The 20,638-nt window shown below is 33.2% G+C and overlaps 1 protein-coding gene across 12 annotated transcripts in view; it reads left to right on the top strand.

Annotated features, from left to right (window-relative positions):
* The window catches only part of PPHLN1 (periphilin 1), a 188,791-nt gene that overhangs the window by 11,122 nt on the left and 157,031 nt on the right, over positions 1-20,638 (top strand). For 11 of the 12 annotated variants that reach the window (XR_002770414.2, XM_012550525.3, XM_012550528.3 and 8 more), the window contains exons 2-3: positions 5,114-5,141; positions 6,239-6,330. Coding sequence is in view for 11 of the 12 variants with exons in the window: in XM_012550525.3 (XP_012405979.1) it covers position 5,141; positions 6,239-6,330 (93 nt within the window). In the remaining variant the exon portion in view is untranslated. Of the gene's footprint in view, positions 1-1,335; positions 1,479-5,113; positions 5,142-6,238; positions 6,331-20,638 lie in introns of those variants that run through there. The other variant, XM_031940567.1, reaches the window with a different exon arrangement.

Raw genomic sequence — 20,638 nt, 5'->3', positions numbered from 1 at the left:
TTTTTTAGTCCTTTATCATTATTCATTCATGTTTACCTAATATTTCTATTTATTCCTGTATTTGATATGAGCACATTTGTATGTAATAGGGAAGGAACAGGAGAGATTTGAGATAAGAGAAAGATAGTAGAAACAGTTTGCTAGAAAAGTTGGGTAGAAATGGAATCAAGGGTGAGTCTCTAGAAATGTTTCCTATGAGAAGGAGAAGGGCAATCTCTTCATCCCAGACTGGAGTGAAAGAAGATATCATGGAGGAAGATCTCTGAATGATGTGAGAAGTGGAGGAGTAGCAAAGGGAAAAACCTCAGTAAATGGTTTCAAATTTTTCAGTAATATTCTTCAGTGCTCTGGGAAGCTTGAGTAGAAGTGAAATTTCAAAAGGCCACTGATTTTGATGGAATATCAAATCAGGGATGAATAGAATGTTTGCCTTGCTTCAATAAATAATGTATATGTTTAATCGAATTGCTTCTGTTTTGGGGTGAAGGAGTAGGGGAGGGAGAGAGTGAGAAAAATTTGGAACTCAAGGTTTTGCAAATGTAAATGTTGAAAACTGTCTTTGCATGTATTTGGAAAACAAAACAATTCAAATAAGTCAAATTTATCATCAAATTAATAAAACAACAAAGAAGGCATAGTTTCTTATAATGTGTTTTATATAGAGAGATGAGTACATTGTAATTTATAAGTAATCATACATATTCTGACAGTGAGCTAAGGGATAGAATGTTTTGTTCATAGTTCCCAACAAGGATTCCAGTGTCACTGGATCAAAGACTGGTGGGGAATAAGGTATAAGAAAACTGGAAAGTGGGGCAGGGTTGGGAAAGAAAGAAGGGTTAGTTTTATAAAGGATTTGAACACCAACAGAGGTTCTTGTATTTGATCTAGAGAAGATGAAACTCCACTGGAGTTTATTGAATAATGAGGAAGGGAGGTGATTTCCACTAAGAAAGAGGGATAGAAGGGGGAATGATGGAGCCAAGATGGTGAAGTAAAGCCAGGAAGCTGCTTGAGCTTTCCTAGTTTCCCCTTGAAAACCACATGAAACCAAGCCTCCAAACAGAGTTTGGAATGATATAGCCTGCAAAGAGATGGTATGAAACAATTTTTTCAGCTACCCTGAATGCTTTGACAAGACAACAAATACAAGAGGCTCATGTGCTCAAAGTCAAAAGTTACAGCTGCACAAGAAACTTGTTTTAGTGCCCCATGAGCAGAGCTTAACTTTAAAAAATCACAAAGTAGGGGGAAAATAAAGAAAATGAGCCAGAAACAAAAAAGAATGTTGGCCATAGAAAGTTACTATGGTAACAGGGAAGACCAAAACACCAACTCAGAAGAGAACAAAGTGCCCTTATGAATTGTTGAAGGGGAATATGAATTGGGCTCAAGGACAAAGAAACTTCTTGGAAGACTTCATAAAGGATTTTTAAAATCAAATAAGAGGTGGAAGAAAAATTGGGGAAAGGAATGAGGTATGTAGTTTAGAAAAGGAAAACAGTTCCTTAAAAAAAAATGCAGTTGATCAAATGCAAAAAAAGTCCACTGAAAAAACACTTTTAAAAGTAGAATTAATCAGATGGAAAAGGAGTTAGAAAAGCTAACTGAAGAAAACCACATTAAAAGCTAGCACTAGGCTAATGGAATCTAATAACTATGAGACATCAAGAATCAAATAAACTACAAAGAATAAAAAATAAAAGCAAATGTAACGGACCTCATTGGAAAAACAACTGACCTGGAAAATAGGTCCAGGAGAGACAGACATTATTTACTACCTGAAAGCCATGACCAAAAAAAAGAGTCTGGACAGCATTCTTTAAAAAAATCATCAAAGAAAATTGCCAACATATACTAGAATCAGAGAGTAAAATAGTCATTGAAAGAATCCATTGATCACCTCCCGAAAGAGATCTAACAAAGAAAATTCTTAAGAAATATTATTGTAAAGCTCCACAATTATAAGGTCAAGGAAAAAATGCTATAGGCTTCCAGAAAAAAAAATTCCAATGTCAAAGAATCACAGTCAGAATTACCCAAGATTTGGCACCTTCTAGAGTAAAGGATTGGAGGGCAGAGGATCTTGGATTATAACCAAGAATCAACTGCCCAATTTGACTGAGCATCATTTTTTAAGGGGAGGAGTTGAATCTTCAGTGAAGTAGGGGACTTTCAGTGATTTCTATTCAAAAGACCAGAACTAAACAGAAAATTTGATCCAAAATACAAGACACAAGAAAAGCATAAAAAGATAAACAGGAAAGAAAAAACAAAACATTATTTAAAGATTAAACTATTTATATCCTTATATGGGAAGATGATTCTCGTGACTGTTAAAGACCTGTTTCTTTCATTAGGAGAATACATAGATAGAGGGGATAGGTATAAGTTGACTCTTATATTAAAGGAAAAGACATTAAAGAGTGGAAAAAGGGAGAAGACCTGAAAGTGCTCTCTCTAGAGTAACCAAGGATCTCTTAGTTGTCGAATCCAATTACTTCCAACCAGTTCTCATTATTCTTGATTTCTCTGCAGCTTTTGACACAGAGCTACCAGATGGCACTTGTTCTTGCTCTCAGGACTAATTCAGGGGTCTCCTCGTTTCTCTTTTGGAATTTGGGATTTATGCCCTGGTATGCAGTCTCAACACTGTGGCTTAGAAGAGTCCAGTGTGCAACTCTGAGATACCACTACACACCTGTCAGATTGGCTAAGATGACAGGAAAAAATAATGATTGTTGGAGGGGATGCGGGAAAACTGGGACACTGATACATTGTTGGTGGAGTTGTGAACGAATCCAACCATTCTGGAGAGCAATCTGGAATTATGCCCCAAAAGTTATTAAACTATGCATACCCTTTGATCCAGCAGTGTTTCTACTGGGCTTATACCCCAAGGAGATACTAAAGAAGGGAAAGGGACCAGTATGTGCCAAAATGTTTGTGGCAGCCCTGTTTGTAGTGGCTAGAAACTGGAAAATGAATGGATGCCCATCAATTGGAGAATGGTTGGGTAAATTGTGGTATATGAATGTTATGGAATATTATTGTTCTGTAAGAAATGACCAGCAGGATGAATACAGAGAGGCTTGGAGAGAATTACATGAACTGATGCTAAGTGAAATGAGCAGAACCAAGAGATCATTATATACGTCAACAACGATACTATATGAAGATGTAATGTGATGGAAGTGGATTTCTTTGACAAAGAGACCTAATTCAGTTTCAATTGATCAATGATAGACAGAAGCAGCTACACCTAAAGAAAAAACACTGGGAAATGAATGTAAACTGTTTGCATTTTTGTTTTTCTTCCCAGGTTATTTTTACCTTCTGAATCCAATTCTCCCTGTGCAACAAGAAAACTGTTTGGATCTGCACACATACATTGTATCTAGGATATACTACGACATATTCAACATATATAGGACTGCTTGCCATCTAGGGGAGGGGGTGGAGGGTGGGAGGGAAAAATCGGAACAGAAATGAGTGCAAGGGATAATGTTGTAAAAAATTTACCCTGACATGGGTTCTGTCAATAAAAAGTTACTATAATAAAAAAATTTAAAAAAAAAAGAAGAGTTCAGTGTGCTGGATTCATGGGGTCACAAACAGCTGGATAGATCAAATGACTGAACAATGACAAAAATACATGGGTTAGACTAGATATCCACTTTGCCAACTCTTAAATTTTGAGTTTCTGTGATTTGTTATGATTGTAGTCATTGGGTAAATTTTTCTTTTGTTTGCTTATTTCACCTTTCTTTTTTTCTTAAATTATTATTGTTCATTACATGATATGCTATATTCATTTGCCATAATATTTTCAGCCATTTTTTTCTTGATGTGAAACTTAAACTTTTTTTGCTACATTTATAAATGTTTTGTTGGGTCTTTGTTTCTTTGTTTCTTTTGTTGAATTCCTTGGGAGTGTTTAATTTAATTTAATTCCACATAGAAACCTAGAATAGTTGGATCACTTCACGGCTTTATCTTGATATATCAGTATATTTACTCTTTTTTAAAAAAAAAAGTAATAAAATATAATTTTTAATTAGTATTAATATTTAAAAATAGTATTTTATTTTTCCAAATATATGTTAAGATAGTTTTCAATATTCACTTTTACAAAACCTCATGTTCCAAATTTTTCTCCCGTCTTCCCCTCTCCCCAAGACTACAAGCAATCTGATATAATTTAAACATTTTTCTAAATATATTTCCACATTCATTGTTGTGCTTACTCTTGCCACAGGTCTTCTAACATTGATTTTTCTTTATTTTTATCATCTTTGTTATATGGTTATGTGGTAAAAGCTTGTTGTTGTTGTTGTTTTTAACATTGAGTTTTTTTCCCATTTCCCTTTTTTCTTAGTATTAGTTGTATGGAACATATTTTTATGTGGCCATTTTTAGTTTGTTAATCATCTCTGATTGGCTTCTCTACCATATTCCTGCAGTGAGTACATTCTCCACTCTCCCCTTTGTTTCCTTTTGAGTTTTGTCTCCTCTCCAAAGAGATCATTAGTTCTTTGAGGTGCAGACTGTTTTTCTTTTTTAATATTTGTATCCCTAGTGCTAGCTGCACTGCCTTGCATGTAGTAGGTGCTTAATAAATGTTTATTGACTATTGACTGTTGAAAGGAAATTTATAATGAAATAATTTGTCTGTTAAGGACAATTCTATATTTAAAATATAAAGGTGATCGAGATGTGAAGTTAATTGGTTAATTTTGTAATATTGCCATGGGATCATTTTTTTTTGTTTTGAATATGTTTGGTGATTAGTGACTGTAAATATAAAGCAAGACTTATTTGAAGCTGTATATTTAAGATGCCATTTACTTTTGATAACAAGGAAAATATTTAATATAGTTGAAATTTTTTAATGTGTCCCTAAATTCTATAACTTTTATTAATTTCAGTAAATTTATTTTTCACTCATTCATTATAATTGGCCTTCTAGGATCTGAATCTTGTCATATTTTTAATGCTGTGGAGTTTAAAGCAATGTGTTTTTTTGTGGCTTGTGGCTTTTATTTAATTACATTAATTGTTTAAGTCTTTGTATAGAAGCAACTGTTTAAATCTATACTTTTTCTCTCCCTAGGAATTTGTTGATTCCTGAAAAGATACAAGTAAGTGCTCTTAATTTGGAGGGGAAGGGTGACAAATTAGCAAAGTTCATTTTTAACATTAGTATTTTTAGTCATATAAAATTAGTATTTTGTCCAGGACTTTAGGATTATTTTAAATTTTATTTATTACTTTAAAAAGTTATAGCATAAATGTTTTCATACTCTTCCAGCTTCTTGAAAATTTATAAAGTTATTTTGGGGGAAGTTTAAATATTTTTGGATGGAGAAGGCAAGCTATTTGACTAATCTTAGTTTTAAAGAAATTTACTTTTTTATCCAAGGACTACTCTTTTTCCTTTCCATTTTCTAGAAGATTCCTACTACAGAGTAGGAAGAGAAATCATTTGTTTTTTACTTATTTTTTCATTCTTGCAATTTGATTCAACAAATAAAAAAATTTTTTTTGATCAAATATATACTATCTTTTCAATATCTCATACCCCTAGCACAGTATCTCTTGGAAAGCAAACATACATATTTATATATATATATACATTAATAAATAATTCTGATCATAGATTCACTTCAGTTTTACTTATGCTAAACAATTTTTTTTTTTTGGGGGGGGAACATACCTTCTGTTCCATCCAATATAGTATAAACATATACCCTGTGTAAGACTGCACTGACTTGTGATTTGGGGAAATGAGGAAGTAAAATAAATGGGTAACTAGGAAATGATTTCTTTCAGTTTACAATTTAGCAAAGGAAAGAAGGCAAATATACAAATAATCATAATATAGAATAAAATGGTGATTGTGCATTAATTTGTGGAGGGCTTAAAGTTTTATTGGTAGTGGTAGCAATATATCTGGACCTTTAAAGTTGGGGAAGATTCAAGTAACTTAGTCAGATGGGTGTATGAAGCATATTTCATTGGTAAGCACATTTACAAAAATGGGATAGGGCTATGCAGAACTATGGTTAAATAGTCTGAATCATCAAGTGTGTAAAGGGATTGTAGTATAAAAATTGGAAAGGTAAGTTAAGAGTCATACTGTAGAGAACTTTGATAGGTTAAGGAGGTTCTTAAGTAGTTTATTCTAATAAATATTCAGTTATGATTTAGTGCTTCTTTTTTATTCTTTATTCTTTAGTGGCATATAGAAGAGATGATATATGGTCTGAAGGACGCTATGATTACGAAAGACTTCCAAGAGAACGCTTACCCCCTCGAAATCATCCTGAGGTTAGTTGGTCTTATAAATATAACAATAAAAAATAACTTTTGGAATTTTTAATAGAATATCATTGAAATTATTTCTTTATCTCTGTTTCATCTTGCCTTTTGTTTTCCCCCTGAGGACCATTGGGTTTAAGTGATTTTCCCAGGGTCACCCATCTAGTAAAAGTATTAAGTTTCAGAGGCTGGATTTGAACTCGGGTCCTCTGGACTCCAGGGCCAGTGCATTATCTACTGCATTAGCTACACCTACTACTTTATTTTTCAAAGGAGGCATCTTAGTAAAATTCCCTGGGATTAAAAAGAAAAAGTTGAATAATAGGTATTAGCTTACTTTTCTACTGGAAATAAAGCTGTCAAACATGAAACATTTATGTCTTCTATGTAGTGTGAATGTGAGCACTAATGACTTATGTTTGTATAATCCCTCAGAATTTACAAAGTGTTTTCATCACAGTTCTGTGAGACAGGTTGTGTAATTGTTATCTCCATTTTACAGATTAGAAAACTGACATTTGGAGGGGTTGTGCCTTGTTCCATTTGACAAATGAAGTTTTCCCAGAGACAGTTTCTGAGTAATTAATAAGTTAGCAAATATTTAATAAAATGAAGTCAGTGGTACTCTGGAAATCAAAGATGAACCTTGGTTAACATTGAATGCTCAAAAAACTTTGGGAAAAGAATGTACCTGAGAGTAAAAATAAGCTTTTGATTGTTAACAATTAGGGATGAGGTGGAGAAAGGTGGGTTGAAGGCTTCAGCTCTTCTTGCTGAGGACATGAGGAGGTTCAGGTAACTGAACCTGTTTATACAAAAGCATTCATGTCTACCCAGTCAATGAACAATGATGGGGTGAGAGTGCCATGTAGATAAGATTCTTAGTTAGATCTTCTAGTTGGGGTCCCACCAAAGATCAAAAAATATGTATCCTGAGGATTTGGACAATCATCCATCAGCAATGCCCTTTGGAAGACTGACTGACTAAGCTATGGGGAATTGGTTTCTGAATGAGGAAATAAGGGAAAACCATGGCTTTTAATAAAAGAGAGAAATAATTCCTTTTACCCAGAGTGTAAAACAAGTAACAAGGATATGAGAATGGCACATCAGATAAACCCTGTGGGTATAGTTTACCTAGATTTTAACAAAATATTTTTCAAATGTGGTGATTCATCTGAATAAAAATGGAGAAATGATTATGTCCTCAGGCAAATTCTGAATTACTTGAATGCCTGGATCCAAACAATCCAAAAGTCTGTCATGATATATATCTGGCTAACTATTTATTTACGTCATTTTAGAAGATTTCCAACAGAAAAGGTTATATGATTGTCCTATATTGATTAACATTTTTGTCACTGATAATGAATAATGAAAGAGATGGCATGTCTATCAAATTTCTAGATGTCACAAAGCTGTGATGGGTAACTAACATCTTTCAGGATTTTACTATGCAAGTTAATATCTAGTATTCAAAAATATCTTGATAATGTAGAATACTAAATACAGTATAAGAAGACATTTTAATAGAGATAAGTTATAGAATTTTACATTTGGGTTCCAGATATCAACTTCGCAAATATAAAATTGGGTAGGTATTTTTCCACAACATTTTTCCTGAAAAAGATGTGATCTTAGTGATATGTACTAAAAGCTGTGAGTATGACCTGAGACTGATGTGAAACCAAGAAAGCAACTTCAATCTTAGGCTACATTAAGAGAAGAATTAGTGTCCAGGGTTGGGGAGGTGATTGTTTCACTGTTCTCTGTCTTGGTCAGACCACTTCTGGATTATTAAAATTGTTTTTAGACTCCATATTTTAGGAAAGTATTATTACATACTATAACTGTCTTCAAATAATGGAAGTGCTGGCTAATATGTGAAGGAAGTTAAACTTTTATAGTATTAAAACTAATTGTTTTTCAAAAATCTGATAGTTTGCTTGTGATTCTATCTATTTCTAATGATTTTTTTTCTGAATAACTCATTTTTATATTGCTTAATACTTTTTCTGAAGATAATCTATTTAAGTCCTCATGTTAATTTGAGCATTTTAATTTTTATAAATATGTAATTCATTTAGATTGTAAGTTTTTGGCATATTGAAATAGTTTTTGATGTAATAAAATATCTTCTAATAATTTTTGTTATTTCAGTGGTTGCTTAGTCACTTTATTTTAGACATAGGCAATTTGATTTTCTTTTAAAAAAGCACATATCTTCGTGATTTTTTTGCATTGTGCTTGTCGTATTCCCAGTAAACTAGTTTTATTTATAACTTCTTTTTTAGTTTTGTTTTCAATTTTTTTAATCTCTAATTTTCAATATTTTTTCTTAGGTTCTTAATTGGGATTTTAAAAATTTATTATTTTTTTATAATTTTTTTAAATTTTTAGTTTTTACTTTAGTCTTGCAATATGTTGATCTTTTATTCAATAATGTTTTATATCTATACATGTAAACACATTCATAGATGTGCATACACATTTATACATACATTCCCCCTAAAGGTTATTTTGGTAGCATCTCTGAAATTTTTAGCATGTTATCTTATTTGTTGCCCTTATATTTAATGAAATTTTCAGGGTTTTTTTTTTTTGTTGTTGTTCTTTGATCTATCCATTCTTTTGGATTTATTTTGATTTCAGTAATTTTTAATTTTTGCTTCTGAGTCCATTTTTTTTTAGTATGATTTTTGTTGAATTGTGATTCATAAAAAAAAATGTGTTTAGTATTTTTGATTCTTGGCATTTGTTACAAGGTTTCCTAATTCATGGTCAATTTTTGCAAAAGTACTATAAAAAACTGAAAAATATGACTAGTTTTATTAATTTTCATAAATTTTCTGAAGTCTGTCACTTCTAACTTTTCTGAAATTCTATTCAACACCTTACCTTTTTTCTTGCTTTTTGTTTGTTTTGTTTGTTTTCATTTATCATGGTTTAAATGAATTAAATTGAAATTTTCCACCATTATAATTTTACTAGTCTGAAGTATAGGGTGCTCAGGGAAGACTAGTACCTCTGGTATGAGAGCTGCCTGAAAAGGACTGCTTTCTGCTTTCGTATGTATCTGATTCTCCCAACTCCCATCTGTGACTCCAAGAAACTGTAGCATACACAGCTATCCCTCACTAGTTTAAGCAAATAAGCTAAACCAAGTTGAGGGTAACTGAGGGGTCTCAAACTCTTCAGTAACTTGGAGGGGGGGGGGGGCGGGGAGTAAACATTTTTACATTTAAGAGGTAAACAGTTTGACCTTGTTGAGTCTTTAATTGGTCTTGTTTGCCCTGTTTCTCTTGAATTTTGTATGTTGAATTTTCCATTGAGTCTTTTTGTCTCAAAAACCTGAAAGTCAGTTCACTAAAAGTATCTGTCTTTTTTATAATTCAAGATTATACTCAGTTTTTCTGGGTAAGCTATTCTTGATGGCAATTGTAGCTCTTTTGCTCTTCAGAATATAATGTTGTAGGACCTATGGTTTTTTAATATAGAAGCTGCTAGATCTTATGTGATCCTGAATGTAGATTCACAGTATTTAAATTTTTTTTTTCCTCTTTGCTTGTAATAGTTACTCCTGGGATCTTTGAAACTTGCATATGATATTTCTATAAGTTTTCCTCCTGGAATTTCTGGTGGACTTTTTCCGTTTCTACTTTGCTTTCTTAGTTTAGATTTTCTTAGATAAATTTCCTTAACAAATTCGTCTTAAGATTCTTTTTTTGATTATAACTTTAAGATAATCCAATGTTTTCTTGATCTGATTTCCGGATCAATTGTTTTATTATTTCTTGGTGTGTTACAATGTTATTAGCTTGTCTTGCCCAATTCTAATTTTCAGGGAGTTATTTTCATTCTAAAAGTTTTACTTTTTTTTTTTAATTGGTTGACTTTCTTTTCACAATTTTCTTGATTTCCTTGGAAGTTCTAATTTTCCCCTAATTTTTCCTCAGTCTTACTTATTTGATTTTTGAAGTCCTTTTTAAGTTCCTGAGAACTCTTTTTGGGCTTAGGATAATTTGATATTTCTCTTTGAAGTAGGATTGGCCTTTTAAACTTCACTATCTTCTTTGGAGCCTGAAGTCAGATCTTTCCTAATCCCCATAACAGTTTTTGTTATTGTTAGGTTCTTTCTCCTGTGTTTACTCATTTTTATTTTTCATTTTGTTTTATTTTTAGCAGCTTATTGTAATAAGGTTCTAGTCTCAAGGTATGGGGAATGTGTCCCACATCTCAGGTCCTTATTGTTAATTTTTGAGTTCTACAGCAACCTCAGACACTCCTCTCCATCTCTAAATCATAGCTAGGGCCCCTGCCATCCTGTCCCACAAATATTCTTGCTCTTTGCAGTCTTTTCTTCCCAGGCTGGAAACTCTCACTCTATCTTGGAAATGAAACTAGGGACTTTGCTCTCTCGCAAGTGACTATAGCCAGCAGGATCTGTCCCTCTGCTACCGTAATCACCAGATCTGTGCTACCCTCCTTCTCACCAGTGTCATACCTTGGAATTATGTCTGGTTAGCACAGCTGGGGCTGGCATCTCATGACTGCAATGAGATATGCAGTTTTTTTCTATTCAGCTGTTCTACTCCTACACAATGCATAAAATAAATATTTCTGAAGCTGAGTTAGCCTTCTGACTCAGATGCTTCCAGGGCTTGATTTTGTTGATTTAGCAGAGTCTGCCTGGAGATATTTTCACTTTATTCAGGCCAAACCTCTATTCCTGAAGGGTAGATCTCTCCTGAGTTCCTCTCAAGTTGTCTTAAGCAGAAAACTGCTTTACCATAAATTTATTTTTGTTGCTCTATGTTTTACTTTGAGATAATGTTCTATCTTGGTTATGGAGGAAATTTGTAGAACCTTTTACAATTCTTGACCAAGAAATTACAATAACTTTTGCAAAGGTGATTCCATTTAACATTGGCACATGGAATGTGCATGCTTTTATACAATACATAATCCAGTTTGAAAGACAAACTGCTCTTATGCAAAAGAACTCAGCAGATACCACATCCAAATTTCACTCTGGTGAAGTAACACTGAAATGTTATTGAAACCCAGCTTACCAAAATTGGAGTTGCTCACATGTTTTTCTGAAGTGGCTGCAGTGAAAAGAAGCTCCATGAAGTTGGTGTAGGTTTTATAATAAAAAATAACCTATTTAGCAAGCTTGTATGCCTCCTCAAAGGAACAAATAACAGTCTTATGCATTATGATTGTTACTTGCAGGAAGGTGCTATGTTGCCTTCATCATTGTGTATGTTCCCACCATGATGAACCTTGATGAGGTCAAAAAAATTTTTTTTGAGACATGGAGACCCTCTTCATCAATGTGCCAAAGAAGAATAAATTTAAAAGTCTAAGTTACTTTAATGCAAGAGTATGTACAGACTACTAGATGAGTTGGGGAATCCTTAGAAGGAATGGTGTCAGAAGCTGCAATAATAGTAGTCACTTATGACCTTGCCACTGTCTTCCATTTACCTAAATGCAATACAAGCTGGATGCACCCTCACAGGAAACATTGGCATTTAATATATTGTTATTATAAGGAGAAGATACTAGAAATAAGATGCAAGGCTGTGTATGGTCCAGCATACTAGAGAGATCATGAACTTGTCCTCTCCAAGCTAAATACTTGGCATTCAACAAAAGCAATGGCCCCATGACAAAATACTACCAAAAAAACTAAAAGCCAACAAATTAGAATGCTTCTCCCTGTGGGAGATAGTTCCTTGATAACTTCAAGGGCAAACTGAGTCACCACACAGTTGGCAACAGTGTAACAGAATAGAAGTGGGCAGCTTTCAGAGATTTGGTATACAACTCTGCATTTATTTATCTGGGTCAGAACACTTACAAACAACAAGATTGATTTGGCTAAAATGATGGGGAAATTAAGAAGTTCCTTGATGAAGAATGAGAGCTCCACAGAGTTTACTGTAGGATAGTTTGTCTGTAAGAAGGCAGCATTTAACTCCATCAAAAGTAAAGCTTTGAATTCTTGACTCAGTAAGAAGGCAGAAAAAACAGTTTTATGCCAATAGTAAACAATTCAAAGCACTTTTATAATGCCCTGAATGCTATTTATGGGCCAAGGATCTATGATACAACTCAACTATTCAGCTCTGATGGAACCACATTGATTAGTAGTAGAAATGTGATCCTAGGGAGATGGACTGAACACTTTCATGGTGTTCTCAGAGCATCATCAATCAATGCTGAGGTCATTGAATGTTTTCCTAAGGTTGAATTCAGTCCTTCTCTAACCAAACTTTCTAAGTAATAATAACTTTTTATTTTCAAAAATATATGCGAAGATAGTTTTCAGTTTCCCCCTTGCAAAACCTTTTGTTCCAAATTTCCTTTTCCTTCCCCTCATCCTCTTCCCTAGACAGCAATATAATCCAATATATATTAAATATGTACAATTCTTCTATACATATTTCCACATTTATCATGTTGCATAAGAAAAGTTAGATCAAAAAGGAAAAAAAGAGAAAGAAAAAAAAAGCAAGCAAACAACAAAAAAGGTGAAAGCAATATGTTGTAATCCACAGTCAGTCACCATAGTCCTCTTTCTGGAAGCAGATGAATCTCACACATTTATTGGAATTGGCCTGAATCACCTCATTGTTGAAAAGAAACACATCCATCAGGGTTAATCATCGCATAATCTTGTTATTGCTATGTACAATGTTCTCTTGGTTCTATTTACTTCACTTAGTATCAGTTCATGTAAGTCTCTTTAGACTTCTCTAAAATCAGTGTGATCATTTCTTATGGAATAATAATATTACATAACATTCATATACCATAACTTATTCAGCTATTTCCCAGTTGAAAAGCAGCCACTTCCAACTCCTTGCCACAACAAAAAGGGCTGCTGCAACAAACATTTTGTATATGTGGGTTCTTTTCCCTTTTTTATGATCTTTTTTGGGATACAGACTCAGAAACATTGCTGGATCAAAGGGTATGTACAGTTTGATAGCCCTTTGGGCATAATTTCATATTGCTGTCCAGAATGATTTGATCAGTTCACCACTCCACTAACAATGAATTAGTGTCCCAGTTTTTCCACATCCTTTCCAACATTCAACATTATCTTTTCCTGTCGTTTTAGCCAATTTGAGAGGTGTGTGGTGGTATCTCAGAGTTGTCTTAATTTGCATTTCTCTGATCAATAATGACATAAAGCATTTTCCATATGACTAGAAATGGCTTTTATTTTTTCATCTGAAAATTGTCTGTTCATATCCTTTGACCACTTATCAAGTCGAGAATGGCTTATGTTCTTATGAATTTGAGTCAATTCTCTATATCTTTTAGAAATGAGGCCTTTTTCAGAACACATGGATGTGAAAATTTTTTACCAGTTTTCTGTTTCCTTCTGATTTTGTCTGCATAATTTTCTTTGAACAAAACCTTTCAATATAATACAAATTATTCATTTTGCATTTCATAGTGTTCTTTAGTTCTCCTTTGGCCATAAATTTCTTCCTTCTCCCATAGATCTAAGAGGTAGACTATCCCTTGTTCTCCTAATTTGCTTATAGTACATATATTTTATGTATAAATCATGGACCTATTTCTATCTTGTTTTGGTGTACAGCGTAAGGTGTTGATCAATACATAGCGTCTGCCATACTATTTTACAATTTTCCAAGCAATTTTTATCAAATAGTGAGTTCTTATCCCAGAAGTTGGAGTCTTTGGGTCATTGACTAGTCAATGTGTCTTGTGATCCTAATCTATTCCACTGATCAACTATTCTATTTCTTAGCTAGTATCAAATGGTTTTGATGATTGCTATCTAGTCATATTTTCAAATGAATAAGTTTTGAATGACATGAGGCTCCTCTCATGTATCAGATTCTGGGTGCTGAATCTATTTCAGCCGAAATTTACAAGGCACAGGGTCTGGTGCTTTTACAAAGACTGATAGAAATTTTCTTAGGCATATGTCAAGAGAAACTTATTACCTAGAGTTCAAGGATGCCTCCATTGTCTACCTCTATAAAAGAAAGGGAAACCAATCATTCTGTGGCAATCACAGGGGTGTTTATTTTATTCATTGCTGGCAAGAAATTCTTATAAGGGTCCTTTTTAGTGTACTGATCTTTATCCTGGAAGATAGTCATTTAATCTGAGAGCCAAGGCTAAGGAATAGTTGATGTGGTGTTTGCTGCTCGACAACTCCAGGAGAAATGCTGGAACAGAACAGAAGTCTGTACACAATGTTTGTTAATCTAATGAAAGCTTTTGATACTTATCTGTGAGGGCTTGTGGAAAACTTTGGCAAAATTTGATTGCCTAGAGAAATTCATAAGTATTGTATGTCAATTTCATGATGGCATGCTTGCCTGGGTTCTGGGTAACGGACAATATTCTGAAAGCAATCACCAGTGGAGTGAATTCAATCTCTGTGCTTGGTCCCATGCTTTTTAATCATTGTTCAGCAATGTTGTCAGATGTTTTCAATCAAGGCAAAAATGGCATCAAGGTCTATTACTGCACTGATGGTAAATTATTTAACTTCAAAAGGCAACAAACCAACACCAGAGTGGAGGGAGAGTTAGTGCATGATTTTTAGTTTGCAGATGATTGTGCACTGAATATAACCTGAACCTGAGGGTATAACAAAGAATGGATTGTTTCTTTACTGCTTGCACTACTTTGGCCTAACAACTTTATAAAGCAGGCTCTCCACTAATCAATACTACACTGTCCATATTTGGAACCATTAATTACAGCGGTTTGAGAAATTTTGAATTATGTGGATAAATTCATTTATCTTGGCAGTGTACTTTCCAGTGCTATACACATAGATGCTGAGTTTGATGAATGCATTAACCAGAATTAGCAAAGTGCTTGAAATGGTTTGAAGGAAAGAACGAGGAAAAAGAGGTATTGGGCTGCCTACCAAATTGAAGGTCTATGGAGGTATGCTGACCTCATTGTTGTATCCTTGTGAAACCTGAATAGTTTACAAGTGCTATGCCAGGAATTGAATTGTTTCCATTTTAATTATTTTAGGAAGATTCTGAAGATCACCTATTAAGATATGGTATTGTTCACTGAAATTCTTTCTTGAGCTAAACTGCCAAATAATCAAACTCTGTTATAGAGAGCACAACTCATGGACTGGCCACTGTTGCAATCTTTACAAAGTGTTAAGTCATTAGAGTTGATAGAGACAATAATTATCTAATTTAGCATGGTTCTGTATGATTGATTTGATCTTAGAAGGAGATATTTTGGGCCAGAACTTGAAACAAAGTACTAAGTACAACTGATGGAAACAGTGCTTGTGTTCACACCTTTAGAGAGCTCATAAGTATCTAAGTACTCAATGGAGTTCACACGTTTGGGAGAATTCAAGGTTTAGAAAGAGATATCTGAATTCACACCTCCCTTAGGGCCAAAGAGCATGCTGGGAGATATCCCACAATCCCACTCTCGGAGAAGTAGCATAAATATAGCTCCAGTAAGCCACTCGAAAAGAGTTTTCTTGGGAGCATTCCCAGGAGTCGGAGAGGAGCACTCTGCAAGAAAGCCTACAAGCCCTATCTTTGAGGAAACCTTTGGATTTGGAGACATTTGAAGGGAGCTCTTGGAACCAAGCGGAGGAATAGGTCTCTGAGCTAACCGGGCTATATTGAAGGACACAATAAAAGATCTGAACTCTTTTATCACCTGGCTGTGTTTTGGAAAAAGAAACACCAACAGGCCACTTTGTTTGAATGCCAAATGTATGTTTATCTTAAAGACTTTTATAGATAACTTACAAGGCAAGCACTCACATGGAGATCAGAAGAAAAGATAGAAAGATACTAACAAGATATCTCTGAAAAATTTTGGAATTGATATGAGATGGGGAAATACTGGCCTTGAATTACCCAGCATGGTGTGCCACACATATAAGAAAGTGCTATTTATACTTGAGTTGATTTGTGATAGAGCCTCCAGAGTTCATATGAATCTGATTACCCACAGTTAGACACAGAATATTCAATGTATATTTTAGTAAAACTTTGTGTTCCAAATTTTTCTTCTTCCCTCCCTCCCTTACCCCCAAGACACCAAATAATCTGATATAGGTTAAAAGTATGCACTTCTTTTAAATATATTTCTCTATTTCTCATGTTGTGCAAGAAAAATCAGACCAAAAGGGGAAAAGAACCATGAAAAAGCCAAAACAAACAAAAGGTAAAAATACTATGCTTTGATCCATATTCAATCTCCATGGTTCTCTTTGGATTCAGATAGCATTTTCCATTCCAAATCTATTGGAATTGCCTTGAATCTCCTCATTGTTGAGAAGAACCAAATCTATCACAGATGATCATGATATTATCTCCTGTTACTGGGTACAAAGTTCTCTTGGTTCTGCTCATTTCACTCAGCATCAATTCTAAGTTTTTCCAGGCCATTCTGAAATCAGCCTGCTCATCATTTCTTAGAGAAGAGTAATATTCCATTACATTCATATTCCAGAACTTACTCAGCCATTCCACTCAATTTCCAATTCCTCCTCACTACAAAAACACTATAATATATAGTATTATAAACTATATAATATATATAACTATGTAATATATAATATATATAAACTATAAGCACTATACACATTTTTTTCACATATGAGTCCTTTTCCCTCTTTTATGATCTCTTTGGAATACAGACTATATATAGTAGGGCACTGCTGGATCAAAGGGTAGACATATTTTATAACTCTTAGGCATAGTTCCAAATTGTTCTCCTGAACCATTGAATCATTTAACAGTTCCACCAACAATGCATTAGTGTTCCAATTTTCCCACATCTCCAACATTTTCTCCAGTCATTTTCTTTTCCTGTCATTTTAGCCAGTCTGAGAGTTGTGTAGTGGTACCTTAGAGTTATCTTAATTTGCATTTCTCTAATTGATCATTTAGATCATTTTTTCTTTTGACTAGAAATGGCTTTAATTTCTTCATCAGGAAATTGTCTGTTCATGTCCTTTGACTGTTTATCAATTGGAAAATGACTTTTATTCTCTTTTTATTGTTATTATTATTTTAATAGCCTTTTATTTACAAGTTATATGTATGGGTAACTTTATAGCCTTGACAATTGCCAAACCTCTTGTTCCAATTTTTTTCCTTCCTTCCTCCCACCCCCTCCCCCAGATGGCAGGATGACCAGTAGATGTTAAATATATTAAAGTAGAAATTAGATACACAATAAGTATACATGACCAAACCGTTATTTTGCTGTACAAAAAGAATTGGATTCTAAAATATTGTACAATTAGCCCGTGAAGGAAATCAAAAATGATCCATTGATCTACCACTTTATTTCTTAGCCAGTAACAAATGGTTTAGATGACAGCTGCTTTATAATATAGTTTTAAGTTTGATATGGCTAGGTCAACTTTCTTCGCTTTTTTTTTTTTTTTTCATTAATTTCCTTGATATTCTTGAACCTTTGTTCTTCCAGAAGAATTTTGTTGTTATTTTTTTTAACTCTATAAAGTAATTTTTTGGCAGTTTGATTGGTATGGCATTGAATAAGTAGGTTAATTTAGGTATAATTGTTATTTTTATATAGCCTACCCATGAGCAATTGATATTCCTCCAGTTGTTTAGATCTAACTTTATTACAGACACACTGTATTTCAATCCCAGCTTAGTGATGTCATTTTGGTCTTGAGGCAAAAGACAATAACCACTTTAACTATGTATTTCTCCTTGTACTTCTTTAAACCTTTCCTCTATTAATTTAGATGTTATTCCATTAGGTGCATATGTCTTCAGTGTTTTATTTTATTTTTATTTTTTAAAAAGTACACATTTCTTTATGGATCATGTTGTGAAAGAAAAAATCACATAAAAGGGAAAAACCATGGGAGAGGAAGAAAAAAAAAAGTGAACATAATTTGTGTAGATTTACATTTAATCTCCATAGTTTTTTTTTTCCTGAATGCAGATATTCAGTGTTAATATTAATTTACTATCTATGGTATCTCTCAGCAAAACGTAGTTCTGTTTCTCTTAATTTGGTTTAATTTCCTGTTATTTTGTCTTAGATCATGATAGTCAACTTTTATTTTTTTGTTTCAAATGAACCATAATAGATTGTGCTCTAGCCCCTTTTAGCTCTGTGGGAATATATGTTTCTGGTGTATTTCTTATGGCAGCATGTTTTTAGAGCCTCCTTTCTAATGTTTTTTTTTTTTCCTTTTCTTTTTTATAAATTCATTCCATTCACATGCACAATTATTATTGTTAATAGTGTTTTCCCCTCCAACTTCTCTTTCTACTTTTCTCCTTCCTCCTTTCCTTAAAGTTGGTAAGAATGAAGGAATGTGTTCACCAGTGACCTAGGTTTGTTGCAATTTGTTTCTTCTTCCTTACATCTCTTCTTTTTCCCTTGATCAGGGCCCAATTGCAGATTCCTATATTTTTTTCCTTCTTCTTTTAAATCTTTTTTTGAAATCTACCCTGTTGAGAGTTTTCCCTCCCTTCCTCCCTGCAAACAGACTATTTCTGTTCATTTTCTCTCACTTATTTTCATCTCTTTTCTTCTAATTTTTTCTGCTGTTTCCTGAAATATAGAAATTCATTGCTGTGTATATTTATTTGTGTGTTTTTGATAAGTTTTTGATTGATTTGTGTGTTTTGATGAGAATGAAGTTAAGAGTCAATTATTATTCCTGTCCCTTTTGCTTTGTTTATATAATCTTCTGCTTGTATAGCTTGATTATATGTGTTTACTACTCTTCCTTTTATCTGTATTTTCCATACTTACATTAAGGCTATGAAAACAGAATAGATTGAAAACTAGGCTATTTGACTTACCCTCTATTAGCTCTCATGACAATATTGTTTTAGTGGGACACATTTTTAATTTCCCCGTGTTAGAATTTAATTATTTAATCTTAATTGGGATAGTATGGTAAATGCTTTTATTTCTCTTCAGTCCGGTTTTTCATTTTATAATTTCTTCTTAGTTTTGATCTTTTTATCAGAAAGACTCAGAGTAGTCCATTTTCCCCCCTGTAGGATTATATTATATTTTTCTGGATTAGTTATTTTTTTAGTTGTATATATGATTCTTTTGTATTCTGAAACAATGTATTCAACTTGTCTGCATCTATCTGATAGGACTTTTTAAATCACTTGTGATCCTGACTGTAGCGTTGCTCTTTGATATTTAAGTTTTTCTTTCTCTTCACCATATTTTTTTCTTTAATTTTGGCTATCATATTCCTGGGAATTTTAATTTTACTGTTTCAGGTAGTGATCAATGAATTCTTTCTTTTTTCATTTTTATTTTGGTTTTAAAAGATCTGGACAATTTTATATTTCTTGAAATTTGATATTGAAAGTAATTGTTCTTATTTTTTAACTCTTTAATTTCTTTTTAGAACTTCTAGTTGGGCTTGTACCTGAGCTGTGTTTTTAATTAAATATTTGCTTGTAGATATCTTGTAGGCTTTCTTTTTCTTTGGTTTTGTCTTGAACACCCCTGTTAATAGAAAAACAATTTTTTTTACTTTGTTCTTTGACCTTGTTTTTGAATTTAGACTTCATGTTAGGACTGAATTCCATATATTTCTGGTGGGGATGTCTGGACTGACTTTGTATTCTTTTGCATCTTGCTTCTCATTTCTTGAAATTACAAGTGCTGCTTTATTCTCGAATCTGAAAGGATTATCTCTCAACTGGTTATTGTGTGATTAATCTCTCAATTATCCCATATTTCTGTATTCTGTAAAAGATTTTGCATTTCTTTTGCATTTCTGGCTAGACATACCTAGTATCCTCAGAGCTTTCTTTTTTTCTCTCACTGCCCATTTTGCCTGGAAAAAATGAATACTTGTGTTGTTCTCCCCCCCTCCTCCACCCATAATTCTTGTTCTATTTCTTTTTCTGAAATGGGACTATTTAAGCAATTTACTTCCTCCTCTGATAATCTGGGAAGCCTATATTTTTGGAGGTAGTCATCTATTTCGCTTAGGTTATCAAATTTATTGGTGTAAAGTTGGGCAAAGTAACCCCTTATTACTTCTTTAATTTCCTCTTCATTGGTAGAAAGTTCTCCTTTTTCATTTTTAAGACTACTAATTTGATTTTCCTCTCTCTTTTTTCTAATCAGATTTACCAAAGGTTTATCAATTTTATTGGTTTTTTCATAAAACCAACTCTTAGTTTTATTTATTAGTTCAATAGTTTTACTTTCAATATTATTAATTTCTCCTTTTAATTTTAGAATTTCAAGTTTAGTAATTGATTGGGGTTTTTAATTTGGTCTTTTTCTAACT

Source organism: Sarcophilus harrisii, chromosome 5, assembly GCF_902635505.1.
Source record: "Sarcophilus harrisii chromosome 5, mSarHar1.11, whole genome shotgun sequence".
NCBI lineage: Eukaryota > Metazoa > Chordata > Mammalia > Dasyuromorphia > Dasyuridae > Sarcophilus > Sarcophilus harrisii.
Note: the sequence above shows the minus strand (reverse complement) of the source record. Positions and strands in the feature narration are given on the sequence as shown.